Genomic DNA, 23,754 nt, shown 5'->3' on the forward strand with positions numbered 1-23,754 from the left:
AGTTTAACGATACGGTCGATGCACTCGATTCATTCACTCGCTCACTCTCATCGAATCGTGGACACTGTTCTTGAGAGCAACCTCGCCGTTCGCGGGAGCTCTTGAAAGTGCTGAAAGCGGTGATGAGAAACGCGATACCAGATCCCAAAAAAGCTGGTACTTCACGGTAAAAAACAAAGTTCTTTTTTTTTTCCCTTCCTGACCAAAATATGTAAAGATTGTCCGGACTGGAATAGTCTTTCACAAGCAATTACAGTCGAGCCCGTTTATAACGGCCGCAGTTATAGCAAACGCTCGCCTATCACAAACGAGTTTTGAGGTATCGTCAAAGTATAAAACGAACAACCGTGGCAGCACTACTCGGCTATAACGAACAAGAATGCGCCGTAAACTCGCTCCGCTGTCGACAAACGCGCGCCTTTCGCTAGCGTGCGCACAAAATAACGTCTCCCAGCTCCCGCGGCCAGCCACAAAGAAGGTGGAAGTGTCGACCCCCCCCCCCCCCATATAAAAAATGAAAAACGTGGCATGGCAATGGTAGTTAACATCTGGCCTAGCGCAACACATTAGGGTATATACAAGGTCAATCAGTGCGTGCCGGCTGGGCAAAGCACCTAAAGTAAAGCAGAAGCGTGGTAAGCGCAAGGCAGGGGCAGCGATGAAAGCGAAAAACAAACAAACAAACAATGGCAGCGATTTGAGAACTTCGAATACCAGTCACGAGGCATGCTGGTCACGTGGTGTGTGTGCGTCTCCTGCCTACAGTCGGATCTCAGGGGTTCCGAAAGAAACGTCTCCGGAAAAAACTTCCCCGAATAAAATGTCTACGAAAAAAAAATCCCCGGAAGAAACGTGCCCATTTTTGAAGTAGGAAAAAATTTTCCCAAACGGGTGCCAACCAAATGTCCCTCCCCTAACCGCGTGTAATTTGAGCATCCGGTTCGCATGCGAAAAGGGGCGGGGGGTTTGATCCCCAGTGCCACCGGATACTCACCGGTTTTTTTATGGGTACAAACCATAGAGTTTATTATTATTAACTAGAGGGGAAAGCTGGCGGCACTGCACCTGAACCTCCATGGGCGCGCAAAGCATCAAGGGGCGATGAGCTACTGAGCTACAAGTGCGGGACAGTAGGTTCTCTTCAGGAACACAGAGTGGCGTTACTGAGATGTCCCATTCCGTATCCACGGTGCGTCCGCGCGCAGACGACCTCGGCGTAAAAGTAGTGCGCAAAAGCCATAGTAGCGAAAGCGCAACAGCACACGACGCCAATAAAAGGTTTTTGTTTTCCGAAATGCTGCAGCAAAACCTTTTAAAATGTTGAAGCGAAAACGTTATTTCAAAAACATATCTTTTTAAAAGTGCGCCTGTTAAGCACGAAATATTGGCTTTTGTGGTCTGCAATGCTTGGCCAATAGGAGAGCAAGCCATCGCTTACTTTGGACAGACTTTGCATTTACATGCTTTTCTGCTCACTTGTTGCGATTTATAGACAGGATATTGAATAATAGGACATTCTTGATTATGGAACAACGTTTATCTTTGCATTATTTTTTGGCCAAAAGTTGTGGTTGTGCAGTCGGTAGCTCTCCGCCCCATGATGCTTAGAGCGCCCATGATGGTACAGGTGGTCTCGAGGAAGCTCCATGCAAACTCGCATAGGCGGGGCGCCAGCTTTCCCTCTAGTTAATAGTAAGAAACTCTATGGTACAAACAAGCTTCCCTTGGCCTGGTGCTCAGCTTATCTTACGTTACGTGCAATACCGGTATGCAGTGCGCTCTAAACGGGATACTTGTCCTCGCTGGTGCTGTTAAACGTAATGGCTGCAGAGGTGCTTTAATTGTGCACCGTTCCCCAAAAGACTTATGGCAGAAGCTGCCCGAGAGACTGCTTTGATACATGATATGTTTCCAGTGTCTACAGGTGGATAAACAGAGCCAAAACACGGTAAATATTCCGGCGAACGCCTCCCACTTTTTTTCCTGCGGCGTCCACTCGGCCACTCTTGATGGAGGATACAAGACCAACAATCATGCAACATTGTACCCTAATGAGCACTGGAAGTCCCTTGGATGTCCTGCGGACGTCCCGAACGTCCGCAAGACGTCCACGGGAGTTTTAATGTCCACTGGGACGCTACAACGATTTCACCTACCGGCATGAAAGTGACTGAACAAAGAACAGATTCTGGGCGTTCATAAGCCCGCTGGTGCTTGGCACGACCTTCACAGCATGTCCATAGTGTCATCTGGCGCTGCAAAATGCTTACATCTATTCTCAGAGTCAAGGAAGAGTCGAAAGAAACAGGACGACTTTTTATCAAGTGGGCTCCCGATCGAAGAATTCATTCTTTGGGTAATTTTTCACTTGGGGACTTTTTTTTTTCCTAGTGGACCTCAGGGGACTTTTTTTACCCGGGATGTATATTCCGGGGACGTTTTTTTCCTGCACCCGGATCTCAGCCACCTGCGCTGCTTGCGCGCGCAGATAGTCTGAGTCACCCTTGTGTAAAGCGGTCGAGCAGTGCGCACCGATTAATAAAAAAACTGAAATGAGACAGTAGCCGACGGTTTTCGAGTAAAGTTCTGGTTGTCATGTGGTCTGTAGGTCGATGCGGCTTTAATTCCGCGAAAAGGTTCCAGCAGCTGCGACGAGGTGTCGCTTTATTTGGAGCCCGATACGCTACTCGAGCGTTTTACGCAATGTTTACTCCTATACTGTACGTCCTGCGCACACATGCGCTAGGGTAGCTTCACCGCTGCGTACTTGTCGAGGGTCGAAGACGAGGATGCCGACCAACCATCAGTTGCCGTAAAAACCCCAATCGCTGTTGATATTTAAAGCGGCTCATCAGTAGAAATTTGTATCTCAGGCAGCGCATGACAGCGCTGGAGAGCTTAGAAAGCGGAATGACAGGCTCTGCTTTGAAGAAACAGACACCCACAACACTCATTAAAGAAAGAAGCGTCATTTTTGTCTGACTGTATTTTCTGGCTGTAATAGGGGAAGTATATACGACGAACACAATCCGTGTGACCGTCAGGTTCGTTATAATCGTGCTCGACTGTACTACTATTACCGACCCCAGCCACTTTAACAACATGTTGATTCAACCTTTATATCTAATGATGCCAGCCATATGCAATTACGTACACTTTATCTCGTATTCTGTACGTTTTTTCAAATTTTATTTCGGTTTCAGTGTGTTTGTCAATATTGCGCGCTCGAACGTATTGTTGTTATACTTTGGAATTATAACCTTTTGTTTTTAATGTTTCAATTCATGTTACTTGTCCCTACTATATGTAACGCGAATACCTTGATGGTAAAATAAGAAGCTGAATAAAACGTTTTCAAGCATCGTTTAGACTGCCCAAAGACTAGTGGAAATCTTTTAATAGTTTTCTTTGTTGTGTGCCTAATGACGTTGGGCACCATGGGTAACGTACTCTCTTCTATGCATAGTAAGGTATTTGCTGTGGTTGACTAAAGGGTAAACAATGTCTCACCCTCGGCATGTGTTAGCTGCATCTACCGCTGAAAATCATGTCTACCAGTTGCCGGTCCTAAGGCTTTCGGCCACGATCAAAGAGTATACGGTTCATAAGTATACTTATAAGGAAGCATATACCAGCGTAACAGCGCAACATGTGGCACTGCCTTCCTCGCATCTTCTTCCGCGGCTCCAGCGTGATCCTGAGCAATGGCGAACCTTTTGCCCCCCGGCAAAGCGTTGTCCGCAGTTTCTTGATCCCTACAGCGCTGGCTACTTACCTGCCTCTAAGCCGATAATCCGTGCACTGATCTCCGGGGCGCGGGAGCAACACCGCGTCGTATTACCGGAACTAAAGAAGGGATTAGGCCGAGGGAATGGACCCCTTTGCCGCGACACTAAGGATGCGTTTGCGGGTGCCACATTCAGCCATCAGTGGAACGTGTGTTCGCAATGGCCCAATCCAAGGTGCCTTTATTCACTGACGCGTGTAGGAAGCCGACCCAACCTGAATCACCGGTGTAACGTAGCTAGTGACAGGCGCCAATAAAAAACGTAACTGAATAAGGTAGGAACCCGCCGCGGTGGCTCAGTGGTTAGGGCGCTCGACTACTGATCCGGAGTTCCCGGGTTCGAACCCGACCGCGGCGGCTGCGTTTTTATGGAGGAAAAACGCTAAGGCGCCCGTGTGCTGTGCGATGTCAGTGCACGTTAAAGACCCCCAGGTGGTCGAAATTATTCCGGAGCTCTCTACTACGGCACCTCCTTCTTCCCTTCTTCTTTCACTCCCTCCTTTATCCCTTCCCTTACGGCGCGGTTCCGGTGTCCAAAGATATATGAGACAGATACTGCGCCATTTCTTTTCCGAAAAAAAAAACAATTATTATTATTATTTGTTACATATTCGCGTCGGCTCGCTGCTCAACCATTATTCTTAGTTCTCTTCCTTTGCGGTTACTGATGTAAGCCTTTGTAAAAAGCTTTCCGGCGGTTACTGATGTAAGCCTTTGTAAAAAGATTGCAGCCCCGGGGGTTTTGCTTCTAAGTCACGTAATGGTGCTCCTGTAGCATTGGTGGTAAGTCCTACCTGTTGGAGGGGTGTACGACCAAAAGTCTTCTTACCTTCAGTAGATTCTGATCACTAAAGATGCATTACAAGCCACTATAGGTGTGGCTACGAAGTAAATCCCCTGAGCTACAATCTTTGGACAAAGGGGGGTACGTGGGACGCAAGAGGTCTAATAATTATTGCGACGTATCAGTGTCGCACCGAGTGAATTAATGCGTGAAATTTGTTAATCAGTGGACGGACCAGGTAATTAAAGACAATGAATTCATTACGTAACTGCTGTTTGATCAGCCACGGCTTCAAATCTTGACACCCCCAGCTTTCCCACGGTTTGTTTATGTTGACGCACGGGACCTCCTGAAGCTCTGAGGACAACAGAGCCCAACTCTGTCCAATTCTAAAATTCAAAGTTTGGGGTTTTTGTGGCTATGGCTGACGTTCGCTGAGCAGAAAAAGACGTACTTTTGCCTATAAATTTAAAGTTAGAGATTTTTTTTTTTTTTTGCTAACATTCGAGTCAAACTCGTGTCGCTGCTTATGACGTGAAGTCCGTCCGGGACTCCGTGATTGGAGAGATGGTAGCGGACGGCAGTCTCGTCTAGCCTCAGAGACACGCAGTTAAACAGAAAATGAAGAAAAAAACGCCAAGCAGTTAAACAGAAAATGAAAAAAAAGAAACGCTTGGCGTCACAAAAGTTTGCTCGTGAAAGAGGCCTGTGGCAGCGATACGTGTATGTAATGTTTGTGGTCTTTTCCAGGCCATGAAAGATCCCATTTTCGACAAAATTAGCCCCTTTACCAGTACAACGCGGTAATCAGTAAATACAGGCTAGATTCAATTTGTGTTTAGCGGTCTTTAAGACGTCATTCCACAGCAATGTGTTGTACACCTTCCGTTCCTCTCAACGTCCGCAATTCACAAGTGTAACCTTTACCCTGAAGCGTATTATATAAATAAAGCTAGCCCAGTCCCAGAAACCCACAAAGATTCCCTCCTTTGCAAGTAATAACGAGAAAAGGACGGCAAGGCCGTACGCACTGGATAGGCCGCATTTCATTACGATAGCGTGCAGCTGTTACGTTCCCCGCGGCCTACAATTCTCCTATCACCCTCCACGACTTGCGCGCCGGCGGACGTGAAAACATTCCCGCACGCTGAGACAGCTGCTGGCCGAGTACGCACCCCTCGCGTCATATTTATTGTACCGCACTATATATCGCTTTCTTTGTATGCAGCTAGCCTATTCGGGATCTCTCAAGCTAATCTATTGCAGCATTCCAGCTGCTACCTTTGTAATTTTTTTTTACGCAAGGTAAGCGAGCAGTGCTTAAATGCTACGAAGAACAGAATAGAGCCCAGTTTCTGAAACTGCACAGTATGATACAGTATGTACGTAACGCTTTAATATAACGCACATCTCACGCGCCGAATAAACACTCGTCGAAAAGCCTGTGGGGCTTGTGGCCCGTACGTTAGAACAGAGGCCCACTTTTTCGTTGAGAATGACAGAATAAAGGAAAAGCGTAGTGAAATAATGCTCGCTTGCCCCGCAAACTTTTGAATGGTAAAAACTCATCGTAGCCGAGAAGAATTTATAGCTTCAGTACTGCTATACATCTGGCCAGAAATATGTTCAAGAGTATGGTCAGGAGGATAACCACATAGGTTATTTTTCGTAGCAAAAATTTTAAAAAAATTAAGCGGATTAGTTAAGGTTTATTCACTTTGAGGCACTGCGAACGAAGACAGTCGGGGGGATACTCATGGATGTATCCACCCGTTGTCAAAAGTTTTCGGGGCACGGAAACTCCAGTATAGAGAACTTCGCCTAAGTCATTGTGTGTAACCGGAAATTAAAATTTGCAGTATCATGCAAAGCACACACCGTCACTTACTGGTTGTGCGCAAAAGGCTACTAAGAAGTAGCCTTTTCCAGCGACTCGCTTGCCCCGCAAACTTTTGAAGCCGGGTGTACTCAACATCCGTCGGTAATGACATGGGCTGAAGTTCAGGTGGTCGTGTCAAATGTGGAATGACGGTCGCGAGTTCTTGTGACTGTGCGGGAGAATGAACTGCTTTACCATCTACCAGTGAAAATGTCGACTGGGCTACATCCGACTATTTCCAAGCATCAGGTAGTCAAGTTGAGGGAGTTGGAGTAAAATCCCGAGCTGAGCATCTGTAAGACGTCAGATAATTTTGGCTACAGGACATATACTACATTTTGCGAAAGGTAGCGTTTCTAACGGCACCTTTCAACCATACATCTACTTCGAATAGCACCGCGGAACAGGAAGATGAGATCAGTCAACGAAAAGAGTTCCTTGAGTCGACTACAAGTCGATACAGAGGGTGAGAAAACGTTTTTTTTTGTTGGATCACTGCGGCGTCGTATTGAGGCATCTTATGCTGTTGTTTTGGCAAGCAAACGCCCATTGTTCACTATAGCCATCAATCATGATAATTTGGAGAAAAAAAAAGTTAAGAAGCTTCCTCTGTCCAGAGAAGGCTAGTGTAGGAGTGCTATAGCCTGAAATTCTTATGCACCGTGAATATCGATCCCAAAATAATATGACCACGAATCGCACCAATGCAGCCGGTTCCAAAGACGACAGGCGTGCCTTATTATGCGTTCCATTCGGCTCGTTTAATATCCAACTTTTTTTTTGCTTCTTTTACCATCCCAAAGATGACAAGAGAAAAATAACATATTCAGGAGGTCAGCGCTGCGCATGGGGGAATGCGCGGCATTGTCTACATGATTTGAAAGTTGTAAAAATCGTCTAGCGCCGTACACATAAATTCACAACAAAATTGCATTGTATATTGCATTCAGATGCGGGAAGCCTTTGTTCCAAGGCTTCTTTTCCTTCCCGCGTCTTGAAAATTATATAAACGACAATTTCGCAAACACAGCCGGTTATTGCTAATAAACAAATTAAACTTTTTTCATCCGAAAAGGAGCGAAATGTGTTCCGTTAGGTTCGCATAAACTTTCATGATGTGTTTAGCAAAGAAAAAATACACACTCTTTAATCAACGTATGATAAAGGGCTTTGCCGTACTCTTCAGCGTGCCATACGAAAAACGCGAGCTCGCAGGCGAAAATCTCATTCGAAATCATTCTGTTACACAAGAGCAAATTAAGCTCCCGTCATCTAGCGTCACGCGAGGTGAAACGACTGGAGCCACAACTGGCGAACGGACGAGGTGGGCGTGACAGGGCGCTCGGCTAGCTCGACGCGCGTGTTGGCCCGTATGTAAGTACACTGCTCCGAATGGAGAGGGCCAAAGTGGTGCGCGAAACTCGGTGAATGCGTTAAAGTTGCATGGAATCGCCGGGGAGGCCCAGAATGATTCAAGTATCGATTCCACTCTAGGAGGGACGCGCACTGCGAGTTCTGTCTGCTGGCCGCTCTGCAGGCACATGGTAAAAACGACAAGTGTGTCGTATCGATTTGGCGTGCAACAGCGATGACAGACGCATGTCGCAGCAGACTCTTTCCTCCTTGGCAGAAATTAGCTGTCACTAATGTGTCCCATGCCTCGGAGGATCCACTGGCATTTTCCCAAAACGATTTTTCTCCACCGCGCCGCCTATCTCGAGCGCTCCGGTCTCAAGGCGAACGGCGGGTGCCAAAGGAAGCACCGGTTCCTCCCAAAAAGAAAACACGCCGCATTCCTGTACACTCCTTCGATCAAGAACGCCTCTCGTTCTCAATGTGTGCACCGAGATGCGGGCGCATGCAGAGCAATGCGCCTTAGCGCGCTTCACGGCGCGCACGAAGCGCTTGCCGCGATCACGTTTCGGAATCGCCGCCCGAAACCGTACGACGATCCGCACAAACAGGGGGAGCGGCGGCGCGCGCTGGTGCGCACAATATTTCTTCCGCCGATCGCGCGCGGAAAGCGAAAGAGCGCACGCACTCACCCTGTTTGTCCCTCATGGCGCGGTTATTGCTGCGCGCTAGCTGCGGGCTTGAGCAGGTGCAGGTTTGAGCTCTTCTCTGCTAGCGCCTAAGGAGACAACCTGAGGAAGACACCAGCGGATCGGAATGGTTGCGGAGCAGAAGCTGCCATCTTTTTGTGGTTGCCATGGCGACACGCTCCGAGAGCCCCTCTCGGGGAACGACACTCGCCCCACTGCTTGCAGGTGATGGAGGACTTAACTAAGTGTACGTCTAAATAACTATACTGTAAAATGAGCAGTATAATTATAGTAAATTGTTACAACTATAAATATACGCCGCAAGAAATTATTTTTGCGCAGAAGAAATCTGGTTTTAGAAGGTGTTCGCGAAATAAAGTTTGTGCTTTGAAATAAATTTTTAGTGCAATTTTCAATCTTGAGTATCTATAAATATCTTAGTTACGTTTAGTTAAACTTGTTAAATTACGGTAAGGTCATTTCAAATGAGAACTGTACTTGTTTAGCAGAGTAGGCAAAGCACCTGGCAACATTGAAACAAACGCGTCGTCTTTTCGCTCAAGATCCGCTGTACACGTTGTCACGGTATGTATCTACCTCTCTTGATCACACGCGCTTTTTCGCGTCTTTAGCCGCTGTCCCAGGCTCGGCTACTCAACGAGCATACTTATATTTGTTCCTAATAATCCACTGCACGGTAAGATTTCCGAACACGCGTTCCTTATTTTCAGGTTTCGCCTCTCACCCGGCACTCATGCCCGTTCTCGCTATGTTTACTCGTTTGTAGAAGTGTCTGCTGTCAGGTTGTGATAACCTCTTCAGAGTGTACTTTAGTTTGAAAACTTTTGCGGAGTTTGGGAAAGAGGTAGCTAGAACTGCTGGATAAATTTAGACTTACTTGGTTACTGCACGCTTTATCGTCGATTGTAGTAGCACGGAACGTATGTGACATTGGCGTTTTCTGTCTCTTGTGTTGAGCGAGTGAACTAAAAAAAACTGCATGCGCACCAGGAGCTTGAAATAATTTGGTAAATTTTGAGTGCATCTCTTGTGCAGGATCTTTTGTGGCGGTCTGTTTGAGTCACGATTGACACAAGCAACCGGTTTAATGCTACTCACGTGTAGTGGTTTTCGAATAACATTTCACCTGTAACACAACGAGAAAATGCATTTATCCTCAACCTGCAATTGGAATAGAAAAAACAAAAACACGGATACGTGCACGATTTTGTGGTCGCGCTACCGGCAATTTCTTTTCACGCTATTACATATTGCTAGAAAGTATGGTCCATGTGACCTGGATAATGTTTTTTGAAGTTATAGCGTCATTCAGGCAATGAAATCTCTTTGGGGGTTTGTATTTTGCTTACTTGTGGAATGCCGCTTGAATGTGTCCTATCGTGAGGCGCGCCAAGTAGCTTGCATTATTATTGGCCACGGCGGAATCATGTCCTCGATAGCGTCCGCTGGACACGACAGATTCCACTTTTCTTTTCTTTCACCCCATCCTTTTATCTCTCTCTTCACGAGTAGGGCAGCCAACCAGGCGTAATGTATCTTACCTCTCTCACTTTGTGAGGAGTAACCGGGTGCCACCTAGAGCTTAGTACGAAAGGATATTTTCGTGATAGTGATGTTGTTCACAGGAATAAGTGTTCCATGGACTCTGCACCTCTAAGGCTACTCCAGTCACCTTAGTTTCTGTGGCTGAGTGTTGTTCAAAAGTGCCCATTTAGAAAGTTCTGGTGTCCGACCAGTTTTTTGTGTGCCCAATGTCACCTAACGTGTCACACTTCACCCTATTCTATGCGATTTTGTTTACTGTTTCTATTTGAAAGAAATGAGGAGGCTGAGGGTAAAGCCACATGCAAGCAGCTTGCCAGATGTCAGCATGCTTCAACATTTTCATTATCAAGAGGAGAGAGAGCACAGCAAAGAGCAGGGCTTGACATGGAGTTTGTACTTAAGTGGACTGCTCTTTAGTGATGCGCAGAATGGCGGCCAAATTTAATGGTGATAATGATGTATCTTAATGGCGTGAGGGCAGCTTGGCCAAAGAACGCTATAGCACAAGGCATTTTTGTCTACACAGGGTGGGGTCGATGACCCATTTTTCAAGCATTTCACCCCAAGGGAACTGAGCACCAAGCATGGGGAAAAGCATGTGCCTGTTGTACCACCGGAGGTTACCTGGCGGCACTGGGGGTCGAACCACGCACTTCTGTCATGTGAGGCGGATGCTCAAAGCAGCCAAATTTAAACTTTAGTAAAGTGGGTGCTTAAAAAAGCAAGCTTCACATTGTTTTTCTGACTGGAAAGTCGTATGATTTTGCTTGAATTGTAGACTAAGCTCCATCCTTGTCACCAGAATCATCAGGAGGCTGAAGCCATCTGTCATCCACCTTCTTTTTTGTCTTTGCAGATGCTAAGAATTCTTGCTGGTGCTCTCTGCCTCTTGTTGGTCCACGCAGCAGAGGAAGAGGCCACCGAGGCACGGTTACTTGTACAGAAGCGGATACTCAACAAATATCTTGTCGAAGGCAGGGACATTGTTGTTGACTATAACATCTACAATGTTGGTGGCAGGTAACATGCAGTCATTGCTTGCTCATGTGTACAGTTCCTTGGTTTTTGGCTGTTGTATGTTTTCCTACAACACAGCGAATATCACACAATCACTCGAAAGGTGGAGAGCGAAAGGAAAAGAAACTGGCATGCAACTTTTTGAACTGGATAGCTTGCAGTGGGTAAAACTGCTTAAGAAAGTGTAATGTTTGTGTCATGTCCTTTGCTCCTGGGTACTGCTGCTTGAAGAACTTTCTTCTGCAGTGCAGTAGTTGACTAGCTGTCTTTCTAGTTTAAAATCTAATAATTATATTTAAGCTGTACGAAGCTGATGATATTTCATGACGAGTAAGAGTAGTTCTCAATAATATGAATAGCACAGCAACATAGAATGGTCTTAATAAAAAAATTCACAACCTAAGCATGCGGCTTTGAACTGAATGGTGCGAGCTGCACTTCTTTGTGTAAGTGTGCAATATGTGTAGTACACAGGCTCTGGCTTAAGAAGAAACTTTAGTCCTTTTAAAGCTTTTTTTTTTCTTCCTGAAACGTTTGCAGCTGGTGCTATGAATGCCATGTCACATGAACATTTGTGATTGATAGTTCCATACATAGACGACAAGGCCATTGACTGCTTCTCATCTTCAAGGATGCAATCGAAGGCGCTGCGATAGATCATTGCCACTTGTTCTAGACAAGTCATGTAGAGCCGTATAGTAGCGACAGAGTAGTCTTCTTTTGCAGCTCCTTGATTGTGAAGAGCAAGTGGAGGCAGGGCAAGGGTTTTGTTGTTCGAAAGAAAATTAGTACCCCTGTCGCATTGGGACTTTCAAAGGCATTGAGTTGAGAGCCTTCACGATCCCAATCGCTATCTAACTTGGAGTTTTGCCGCTGCTACACAGCAAACTCTGTCGCTGTCGAGAAATTCCATCATCTCACACCAATACGTTGTGGCGCCATCGTTGCTGAAATATAATTTTGTGGGTATGTTTTGTGGGTATGTTTTTAACCTTGAAAGGTTAAAAACTAAATCTTTATTCGTTACAGTGATATTCTTCAAACGAAAGTGGCGACTGTGCGTCCGAGAGGGCGCATGGTCGCCGCTTGAAGGCCTTTGAAATCTCAATAGAGTTCCGCAACTCCGTTGACTTGATAGAATTGACTCGATATGCTATTGGCTCGATGGCCATCGGAGCTGCATGTGTACGAGCACTCAATTGGCCTTGTGAGTCGATTGAGTACCTGTTCAAGGGCCTTTGAAATGACAATGTGACAGAGGTATTTGGTCCTTGTTGCAAGTGGGGATTTTGGTGCTTTCACCTAAACAGTGCTGCTTTCCTTGCTTTGCACGCAGTGCGGCCTTGGACATTAAAGTGGTGGACAACTCCTTCCATCCCCAGCATTTCCAGGTCACCAGTGGCCTGCTGAGTTTCAAACTTAACAGGCTTGCTCCGTATCCTCTGCCTGTCTCTCTCTGCATAGCGTTTCTTGGGAGCCAAACAGAAGAGAAAAAAAGCATGATTGCTTTTCAGTTGCAGCTTGCAATTAATGCATTTGTCGTGCTTTGTTTGTAATTGTTTTTTGTCATTTGTTTTTGGCATACAGTGACACTTGCTAGTTATCATTGTGAGCATTAGCAACCACACACGTCTGTTAGATATTGTCTTAAAACCAGAGCAAACGGAGACTCTAGTTTTGCAAGGCAAGAAGCTGTTGCTGTTTCAACAATAAATCCAGTGAATTAAGAGGATATAAATGAACAATTAACTTTTATTTCCTCTGTTGCTTGTGTTGTTGATGAACTCAGTTCAGCTTCTTTTGTTGGAAATGCACCAAATTTCACAGTATATGATTGTCAATTTACTGAATGCTGTTTTGACAGTCTCGAAACGTATTTCTTTCCTTACCCCAACGGGTGTGCTGTGCATGCATGCTTTCTCCTTGACTACAAATCCACAGTGGCAGCAATGTCACTCACACCGTTGTCGTCAGGCCCCTGACGCCTGGCAGGTTCAACTTCACCAGTGCTGAAGTCTCGTACCGGACGTCAGAGGACAGCCAAGAGATCCAGGTATGCCCATCACTTGCGCTTGCTGCTACACTGACCCAAGCAGCAGCATTACGTTCTGCTATATATGCTATGTACAGCCTTCATCAAAAGTATAAAGCACAAGGAATTTGCTTCTAAGCAATATAGGCTCTGTGTGCCGCTGTTTTGGAGAGAATACATTGTGCCACTTGTCGTGAAAGCCTGTGTGAATTGGAAGTTCCTGGTGCGAGGGCATACGTGGTTCGCGTCACACTCGGCATTGAAAAATGCGACGTTGCTTGAAAAATGCCCCCATTCCTGCTCTGGTGTGTGCAGCAATACCAGGGCTTTTGCAAGAATGCCCCAAGCTGCAAAAATAAATTCTCCTAGACAGTGTGAAAAGCTACATTCCGACATGACATTTCAATGCAGCGTGTCATTGCATGTGATGCGCGTTTTCGAATTGTGCCTACTATTTCTTATAGGCACATAAATAAATTGGGACGTGAAATATGTATGGAACTAGCAGGCTTAGCTGTACATGGGTGCTTTCCTTCTGTTAACATTGCAAAATATAGCAAGCACTTTTATTTTTTTTTTTGCGGCTGATAGGATGGAAACTTTTCACACATCATCAGTAAAATTGCTCCATAATTTTGAATCCAAGTGCTTTAGAGTGGTCACCTCAAGATTTCTTTTTCTCGCTTATAACCCTTGGTGCCCTAAGTGGTACTTCTGTACACCGTACACCTGAAATCTTTGCCTTGGCTAGCAGAGTACTTGCATCAACACAAATAATTTGGTAGAAAAAATGGCATCCTGTTGTGAACATTGAGCTGTCTTGCTCTAATGGGGCTAGCAACGCTCGCAGAAAGGCCCGGTAGACTGTTTACCTCTTCAAGTAAAGACGGAGATAAACGAAAGGCTTCTTCAGGCATATGCAAAAGGCAACAGTATTTGAAGGCAAGAAAAACATGAGTGATCTTTGATTATTGTATTGGACAAGAAAAAATTTAACTGTACAGTCTGATGGAAAGAACAAAAAGCCATACACCACCCATGATCTCTACATGTTGCTTGCACTGTTCTGACCATGCTACAGTATCTATTGATGGAATTAAGGGAGGACGCGGCTTTCAACTCGTGGAAAATGGTCAAAAAAAGCGATTTTTTGAAATATTTATTTTCTGCTTTTACAAGTCATATTTTGTGTGATTACAAATTTTCATCGTCGAAAACCATCAAGAAGTGCGCCAAATCATTGTTTTGATGATCAAGGGTGGCGGAAAATTTCTTACAAGTAGCGAAAAAACGCCGCTTTTCAAGCCCCGATCTCTCGGCAACCGCCCAACGTAGCGCGGCCATCTTGGTCTCTATGGAAGTTCCTCCGACTTCAAATTTCCCGCTTCAGCGGTCTCCTCAGAGCGGAAACAAACGCATAAAAAGCAAAAGTTTCACGGTTGCGCGGTGATTTCCGATTGGCTCCGCACGTCACGTGACAGCAGCGCGCTGCGCAATTGGTCTCCTTGGCGGGTGCGTCGTCTGCTACGCGTGCCTCTCGACTCTGCGGCTCCGCTGCTCGTCGTGTACGATGGGGTTTAGTCATTTGAGCAGAGAACCTCGGCTCGCCGTGACTGTCTCTTGCGCAAAGCTTAGTTTCGAATACGGATTACGCGGCTGCCATGTTCGTCAGTACGCGCGGAGCATAGTTTCGGAAGCGGCTTTCACTGGCGGTCATGGGTCGGCGACCTCTGAAGTACAAGACGGCGCGTGCCTATGGCACCCGTAAGCGAAAATTGCGGATGGTGAAGAAGAAGTCGTCTGCTTCAATTACTTCTGATGTGCAGCGCACTGACGAAGTTACGGGCTCGCAGGCGAGTACTTCGTGCGCGGCTACGACTGTTGGTGGCGCTGCTCCAGAGCCGCTGCCGAGCACTTCACACGCGGACGAAACATCGTGTGCGAGCACGGGGGACTCTTCTGAACTTTCTACTTCGCACTCTGCATCGCCGGAAGCATCAAGCGATGAAGGCACCGCGCGTTTCGCGGGTTCTCTTGGCACTTCACGCGACGACGCCACGCCGTCCACGAGCACCGGGCGCACCATTCAGGTGCACCTGGAGCTGCGTTTTGTGTCGGAAACATCAAGTGATGAAGGCGCCGCGCATGTTGCGGGTCCTCTTGGCACTTCACGCGACGACGCCATGCCGTCCACAAGCACCGGGCGCACCATTCAGGCGCACCTGGAGCCGCGTTTTGTGTCGGAAACATCAAGTGATTAAGGCACCGCGCATGTCGCGGGTCCTCTTGGCACTTCACGCGACGACGCCACGCCGTCCACGAGCACCAGGCGAAAAGGGTCGGCCTATTGGTGGGAAAGGTGTCCTCACTCAGGCTTTAATTAAGAAGTTAACAAATTATTATGGCAAGGCCCTGCACGATCACAACAACGTTGAGGACATGCAGAAAGCTGTGATGGCAACTTTTTATCACGTAACATCTACCGATGAACGCCCACGTCACGAGCTTTGCCCCCAAGGACCACAGAGTTGGTGCCAACACCAGGCTGCAGAAGCAGAGGGCAAACCTCTGCCCTCCCACAAGTACGAGCTTGCAAGGCATGTCACAGATGCATTGTTGCCTGTTTACCGGCGGCTATCGGATGTCCAGCTCCTCAGCCGTTGTCTGGGGAAAAAAACCCAGAATGCGGCTGCTTCATTCAGTAATTTGGTCGCTGCTGCCAAAAGATAAAAACGCATCTTTGACTGCAACAGAGACAGCTCTCAACGAAGCGGTTTGCAAGTTCAATGCAGGGACCCGCCGTGCTTACACAGAGTACTGTTCGACACTTGGGCTGCAAACTGGCCAACATGCTCTTCGCAGAGCAGTGGAAAAGGACGCCTTGCAGAAAAGAAAGGCAGCGAAAGCACTTCAATCTCGAGGCAAGGCATCCAAGAAGCCCCGTGTTAAAAAGGACACAAAAGACTGCAACCCCGGTGCCTTTTGATGAGTGAAATACAAGGTGCAACTTCGGAAGCCATTTTCTCAAAACTGTTTTTTTTTGTCATTTGCTCTGATTGTTCCACTGATTTCTTCGCGACCGCTGGGGCTATTTTGATACGGTTTTTTTCGCTGCATTCCTTGAGAAATGTTTCAGGTCGTGACATTCTTGGTTTTCCGGCATCCCGTTTGCTGACTTACTGATTCGACTAGTTGTTCACTGTTTAGGTGCCCATTGTAATGTCTGCTCATAAAATATTAAAACTAAAAACTTTTACATTGTAAATAAAAAAATCTAAGAATGTCACGACCTCATCCATTCATTTTGGAATGCTACACACTTTGAAGAAGTCTTCTATCTTATTTTGTAAGTCGCTCAAGCCTGGTACAAGATGAAAAGGAGGAAAATTTCTTAAATACAAAAGTTGTTGAGATATTGGTTTGAAATTTTTATGGTGACATCACAGAAACATTACCAGTAACCCTGCCAATTTTTATCACAATCCATGAAGAAATAGGAAAGTTGATCCCGAATGCCACGTCCCCCCTTAAAAGAATTAAGGATGTAATCACTCATTAGCATGCATTCAAGCATGGTCATATGGCTGCAACATTGAATTCATAAATGCGTTTGAAAATGAGTAATAGTGTGTTGATGAATTTCGATAGCAGCCCTTCTGCACTCACAAAAAGCTGGGGATTGTGTACAGATGACATAAAGAAAGAAAAACAGACGCTCACCAAAGTGCGCGCATCAGTAAAAATCACTCCAAAATTATTGCCGACTCTGTGTTAGTCACGTGAGTGAGATGATTGCCTAAATGAGAGCAGTCCGCACGTGCTCCAAACCAACTGTACCGGTCTCTCCCGCTGTTGCCCACTTGCAGAAAAATATCTCGCCTTTGTCTTTTTCATGAAATATTCTATCAAAGGTCATAGTTACGTTTACTTTGACTGAACGCCACCATACATTTCATCTCGCCTTAACCGCAGCTAGAAAGTAAACAATCTACATTGCAACACATTCAGCTATTCATGTTCATTCCTTGCCAAGATTAGCAAAGATTGGAATAATCCACGTGCATCACTTGTGCTACCATGTAACAGTTCCAGTGGTACCACCATTATTTGTATGCATTATTTTTCATCGTTGCTTCGAATGTCTTCGTTATTAGTTCAACTTTTGGCATGATTTGCCTTTTTGTTGTTTTTTGCCCCTCCCCTTTCTAATGTGCCGTGTACACTGAGGGTAAAATATACAAAGTCAAGTCGAGCCTTGCACCTGTAGCTGCTGCTCCACTTGCATGTTGTAATGCGCAACATAGAACTCTGTGGACTGCGTAAGTGACAAATGAAGCCAGTGCACGAAAAATAACCCCTACGCAATGGAAACAATTACAATGGCAGATTCAAAAACACTGGGCGAGAAAAGCATGCGGAAGAACCCAGCTACCTGTGAAACTGGTTAGTCCTGCAGCACCACATATTTAGGTGGTTAACTTAGCTCAGGTGTTAAACTAATACGTTCTCTCACGGTGCAACAAACTGTTTGAATGCAATAGCATTTAGGTTGTTGTCTCACAGAAAATTCCTGGCTGCTCCATCACAAAATTCCCTGATTGGTCGAGGGAGGTCACGTGACCATGTGACGTGACATCATTGCAACCCGTTCTATAGTGAAACTCTGGCGCCCATAGTGAAACTGGTGTAGCATAAATGAAAGACTTGTATGAGTGAGGACGATGGCTCCTTTCAACTTCAAGAGGCAATTGTAATGCCGACGGCACATAATGGGTCACACAGCATGGCCCAGGATGACTCTGGGCTCTTTAAATAGCTTATCACACAGAGATCACAATATGACAGGTCAGCTATGTTTCATGTACTACTAGCGACTTGGGACTAACCTGGCTAGACCCTGTGATCAAGTCGGAAGAAAAATTTATCAACAATTGCTATCAACAACAGACCATGCTGCATGTGAGAAGTATGAGCACATATTATAGGGTGCTTCTTGAGCATAGAACGGTGTTGCATGTGTCAGCCCTGATGTACGCTCTTTGTCAAAATTAATCTTTTGGCTTCACGTTAGGTAGCAGTCTTTGCGAAGTTGTCAGGGGTTGGTTTTATGATGACTTTACTGCCAAGCATGAGCACTGAGCCCCCCTTAGGATTGTCAATTGAGCAGACCGTACAATGACACTGTGGTAAAATGAAAAATTCTTGCATTATGTTTGAAGAGTGAAGCTCTAAAAGAATGTTGTATAACTTTAGAGTCATTCCTCCAAGCTTTTGTAATTTCCTAATTTTTCATATTTCATTTTGGAAGCCACCTGGAGGTGCTTTTGTCATAATTCCTTTGTTCATGAGCTAAAAAAGCTCTGCAAAGTGATGGAAGCTGTTTACGTTCATTTTGTGTGCAGTTTGTCATAAATTCAGCAGAGTGCATAAAAGGGATATTAGTACTGTTAAAAGTGCGGTGATTGCTCGATTGCATGTTTGAAGATATTTTTTCCTTGTGCTTCTTTGCAGTACGCCCACACAGCTGAGCCAGGGGAAGGTGGAATTATCCCAGTGCGCGACTTTGACAGGAAGTTCTCGCCCCATGTGGTAAGTGTTACTGTCTACAACAGATAGTAATAACTGGAATCACTGTGAAGATGCAAAACATGTCCATAGATGTGCTCTTGAATCTGTTATCTTGAATTGTTTCTTGAACAGAAATAAACAGAAAAAAAAACCCTTGGCAACTGCATACCTGCCATATATTTATCAGTCCTTAACCTGCTGGATAAGTTAAATGTATGTACATAATTGTACATTAATACCAAAACCCAAAATTAAGATTTTTGTGTGCCAAACCCCACGCAAAGGCAACGAGGCACACTTTATTGGAGAACTCCAGATGAATTGTGGCTGCGTGGGGTTGTTAAATGTGCCCTGAAATCTCTGTATACATGTGCATCCTTGCCAAACTCATCAGATACAGCTGCATTATTGGAAACTATATATGCACAGACTTGTAATCAGTAGCTTAATGCTAGTCAACTACCAAGGTATTGCAGAAGGTTAGCTTTGGAAACAAAGCTTCACCAAGACCTCACGCATAGTGCAGGTGAACAAAACTACATTTCTTCTGTTTTGCAATGGCACTAATGACTTGGCAGTTTTGAAACATTTAGCCATGTGTCTGCTTTGATAGTGATTGAGCGTTGCCTTCTTTTTTTTTCTCTCCCAGACTGACTGGCTGGCATTTGCTGTCATGACCCTGCCATCTCTCGGAATCCCCTTCCTTCTTTGGTTCAACAGCAAATCCAAGTACGAGGCCATCCTGAAACAGTTCAAGAAGCACTAGGACATTCATTTGGTTAGGTTTGGAAGGGTGCAGTGTCATACCTGCTCATATTTTTTATGTCCACCAGTGTTTTGTAATAAAATGCCATAAAATTCACACTGTGCGCATGCGTACCATATGTTGCCACCATTTCAAGCAGACAGCTGGACATCTGCCAATTTACACTGAACGTCACTCAAAAATTTTTAAAATGTATGCAGACTCATTCCCAAGGAAAGACCAGGCGACCAGGCTGTGAACGCGCTCATCAACTGGCACTGCTGGCAGTCTTAGAAACTTCACACAGTGCATTTCATATTAAGCAGACAAATTGCCACATTTTCGCTGCCACCTGTGCAGTGGATAGAAACGACTGGACAAACACAGTGAGATAGAAGTACAGGATTCTAAACATCAATTGCAAGTAATGGTTAACCATAATGCTGGTTATTCCACAAGCTCAACATAAAGATTGACAAAGTATAAGTTGAATAGTCAACAAATGAAAAGATTTACTTTGTGTACTGCTATTGGTCACCCTTGTGCTCCGTTCAGCAAGAGAGAAAACTTTTGAAGTTTCTGGGAAGTAAGAATAGCCTGTGCCTCCACGTAACGTTAGTGGAGAGGGAATGGGAGGTGGCCAGTGTTGACACTTCCACTGCCACCTAAACCATGAAAGCTGTTTTCAGTTAGCACTACCTTAGCAGAAGTGAAAAGGTTTGTGTGCAATGCCACTGTGCTACACAAGCAGTTGGCTCCAATCTTATTGCACGTTGCATACTGGCAGGCTATCTACAATGTGGGCATAATAACATCAGTGAAAGTGCTAAAAAATGTGTGCTATTATTATTGAAAGATTTTTTGAAAACTACATAATATATTGGTGCAAAGATGATGCACTTGCAGCATTGCTCTATGAAACGTGGGTATATGTGGTATTTTCCCTATTATACTTGTGTACTGGCATTGTCACGTACAATAGCTGGTATTTGAAGATAGCGCCATTCTTTACCCAGCCATAGTGGAGTTTCATGAAAATGGAGTGGTCGCCAAATTCAATTGGTAAAGAAAAATGGATTAATATGAGCTAATTTAGTGACAGAATTCACCAACACTTCCCAGCCAGAGTTTCTTGACTGGGCTCTAAGAAACGTAGTTATGCTTCTTTTTTTGCTTCCCCTTGGCACCCAAACCAGCTTGTGCTTTTTGCCCCCCCAATTTCTTTTCAACTAGCTCATAGTAGAAACTAACCGCACTGCTTACAGTGTACTCCATTTTCATTGCTATGGCTAGCCAGTTTTGAGCAAATGTTAATACTTATTAAAAGGACCGTGCATTTTGCAGCGAAAGCTGGAATAGCTTAGTTAAAGAGCCAAACATAGGGGGTATAATTATGCGTAATTCGCATTACATGTGGGAAGGAGGAAGCCTGGCGCTATGGTAGTGGTAAGTCCCAGTCGTCTTATTCGTAATGTAAGCCCTCCGTTGATTTTGAGAAAAGGAGATGCGCATAACTAGTTTGTAGGTGGACACGACCACATTACAGTGCAATTGAGCTAGGTGTCCACTGACCCAGTGAGCCATTTATACACCTTTACTTTAATCAAAACCGTCAAAGTGTTTAGACTTCGAATAAGACAACACTGGGAACTAGACTGTCTAATCTGATTCGTGCAAGCGGGTCCTGGAATTCGTGAAGTGTGCAGGGCACATGATCTAACCAGGGGTTCTCAAAACTTTTTTGCCCAAAGGAACCCCAACAACCTGTGCCAAAGAACCCCCCTCACAATCGGTCGTCACAAGCATCACAGTTGGTCTATGTTGCTTGTGAATGGACCATACGTGCTTTTTCTTCTTGCTGTCTCGTTCACTTTTGTAAGTACCGTGTTTACACTCATAATTTGCACACTTTTTTTTCTTTAAACTAGGGCTCGCGAAAAGGGGGAGTACAAATTGCGCAAAAATTTTCTGAACGCACCCTAAAGAACTATACAAAGGTTATAACAGCAATATATACTGTATATTGCCGCCTATATGCAGAACTCTCATCTCTCGCCCCTCGCTGGCCAACAAAAAAGTTGACTCAAATATAAGACCCATGCCCCCGCCCTGCCCCGCCCCATGTTATGTAGTTCCCCACGGGATGGCATGATGGCGCCTACGTAGCTCAACGCAATTAACTCACAACGATACAATCGCAAAGCCAGTGGTCAGAGGCAAATGGAGATAACAGGTGACAAAACGGCGCCATCGCGTGTGGCCCGGCTGACTAGTGGCAAACCGAACAGCAAACGGTTCGGTAGTTTCGCATTCAGGTGCGCGCGCGCAACTGTTCGTCCGAAAAAGTGACAAGTGACCGCCAATGACTTCCAGTGAGAGCATGCCGGCTATACGGCGCACAATTCGTCGCCTAGACACTTTTGTAGGTCTTTGTAGAGTTCTTTAGGTCGTGTTCAGAAAATTTTTGTGCAACATTTGCACACCCCTTTTTTGCAAGCCCTATAGCTTAAAGAAAAAAAAGTGTGCAGACACACCGTTTCGCAGCCGTGCACGACTACGTGGAGCCATTACTGGCGCTTAGCGTCTTGGCGTGCTGCTGAAAGTTCGTGCTGCGGATGGCGCAGACGCTGACGGCACGAAACTGAGGAAGAGCTAACGCTCAAAAATAAGTTTTAACAAACCAGGTACTGTGTTTGTTTCGCACACGCCCACCAGTATTATAACGGAAAGGGGGGACCAGCCAGTGTGGGTGCTCGCGGACGCACAAAAGCAGCCTGCGGAGCCCCTGGGTTCTGAGAACCCCTGATCTAAACAAAGACCACAAGCAGAAGGCCGAGTATGCACGTGAGCATAGACATGACAAAACCAGGGTGTCTACCAACCGGGAAAACCGTGAAAACTGAGAATTCTCAGGGAATTTGGATAATCTGGAAAAACTCAGGGAAAACTCAGGGGATTTGTGCTTATATCAGGGAAAATTAGCTGCAGTTCTACATAAAAGGAACTAAAATCGCGATAATGCTGCCTCGTGTAAGCAATGCGGACTGGCATTGCACGGATTGTCCAGTGTGGCGTTACGCATCCTCTCCTCAGTGACCGCTGGCCTCCAACGTTATGCTGTCAAGTGGACCATCCCAGCACGGCGGCAAAAAGCTTTGCGGCGCCAGCGGCGCCTCCAATTTTGAAGCTTACTACGTCGAAAGCGGACACTTTCCCGTGCTTCCCTGGCGCTGTGGCCTACGGTTCGCACGTGCGCTGTTAGACGGCGAGCAGCCTCCCCTTGTTTTCCTGTGTTTCCGAGGCGACAGCTCCAACAAGGCGGCAGAAAATGATGTGAGAACCAAGACCTAGTGAGAACTTGCAATGGTCCCAAATGAACTCTTCCTCCCTGCGCATCTCCTTGATGGAAGCGTCCATTTCTGCCGCAGGGGGTGCACGCACTTGATGCAGGTGGCGCAGCTTTGTCAGAAAGGAAAATAGTTTCGCGCCTTTTCGCGATCTGCCGATGCTAGCAAAGCAACAAATTCTGTCCATACTTAGCTGTGCCATTTTGAACCGACTTAGTTTTACTGACTGCTGTGGTGTCGCAGGCAAACTGTGTGTGACGTGTCAAGCATGACAGCCTACAAGTGCACTTTCGTCCTGGACTGGACGAATGCGAAACATTGCCAGTTTGCAGCCTGAATTAGGCCCGTCGAAAGTAACCCGAACGCAGCGTACTGTGCGCTGTGCAGAAAGCAGTTTTTGCTCAGCAACATGGGAAGAAGAGCGGTGACAAGTCATGCTGAAAGTAAGAAGCACCGACTGGCCATTACTTTAACGGGGGCACCCTCTGTAGCCTCATTTTTGACACCGCCGGCAACCGTTGTGACCAATGCCGGGACACCCTCTATAGCTTCATTTTTGACACTGCCGACCACCGTTGTGACCAATGCCAGGCCAGTGCTGTCAGTTTCTGCGCATCCTTCAAGTGCTTAAAATACTGTGACGGTCATCCAATCCGATCATACAGCAAAGGATATCTTTCAGACTGACTTAGAGGTCATAAATGCTGAAGTGATGTGGTGCCTCAGTGCCGTTATGACACAAACATCATTCCGTGCTGCCGTGGCATTGGTTTCTCTGTTCCTTTTGATGTTCCCATCATCAGTTACAGCCAAGAAAATGTAGCTTGGCAAAGACAAGGGAAGATATACTATTGTCTATGGCCTCGCACCTTTCTTCAAGGGGAACCTCATGTCGGAAGGAAGCCAAGCCTCCCACCTCGTGGTGTTTGACGAATCGTTAAACAAAGTTGCACACAAAGAGCGAATGGATGTGTTGGTTCGCTTTTG

At 45.8% G+C, this 23,754-nt stretch overlaps 2 protein-coding genes across 2 annotated transcripts in view; one reads left to right on the top strand and one right to left on the bottom strand.

The window, feature by feature from the left end:
• The window catches only part of LOC144125124 (uncharacterized), a 99,125-nt gene extending 90,473 nt beyond the window's left edge, over positions 1 to 8,652 (bottom strand). The window contains exon 1 of the mRNA XM_077658230.1: positions 8,496 to 8,652. Coding sequence (XP_077514356.1) covers positions 8,496 to 8,511 — 16 coding nt within the window. The 5' untranslated portion in view covers positions 8,512 to 8,652. The remainder of the gene's footprint in view (positions 1 to 8,495) is intronic.
• Positions 8,653 to 8,951: 299 nt separating this feature from the next.
• On the top strand, positions 8,952 to 19,537 carry SsRbeta (signal sequence receptor beta). The gene is made up of 6 exons (XM_077658233.1): positions 8,952 to 9,077; positions 10,915 to 11,078; positions 12,412 to 12,510; positions 13,017 to 13,128; positions 18,619 to 18,696; positions 19,325 to 19,537. The coding sequence occupies exons 2-6, from the start codon at positions 10,915 to 10,917 to the stop codon at positions 19,439 to 19,441; spliced, it is 570 nt and encodes a 189-aa protein (XP_077514359.1). The 5' UTR covers positions 8,952 to 9,077; the 3' UTR covers positions 19,442 to 19,537.
• Positions 19,538 to 23,754: the final 4,217 nt, after the last annotated feature.

The sequence above is a fragment of the Amblyomma americanum genome, chromosome 3 (genome assembly GCF_052857255.1).
Source record: "Amblyomma americanum isolate KBUSLIRL-KWMA chromosome 3, ASM5285725v1, whole genome shotgun sequence".
Lineage (NCBI taxonomy): Eukaryota > Metazoa > Arthropoda > Arachnida > Ixodida > Ixodidae > Amblyomma > Amblyomma americanum.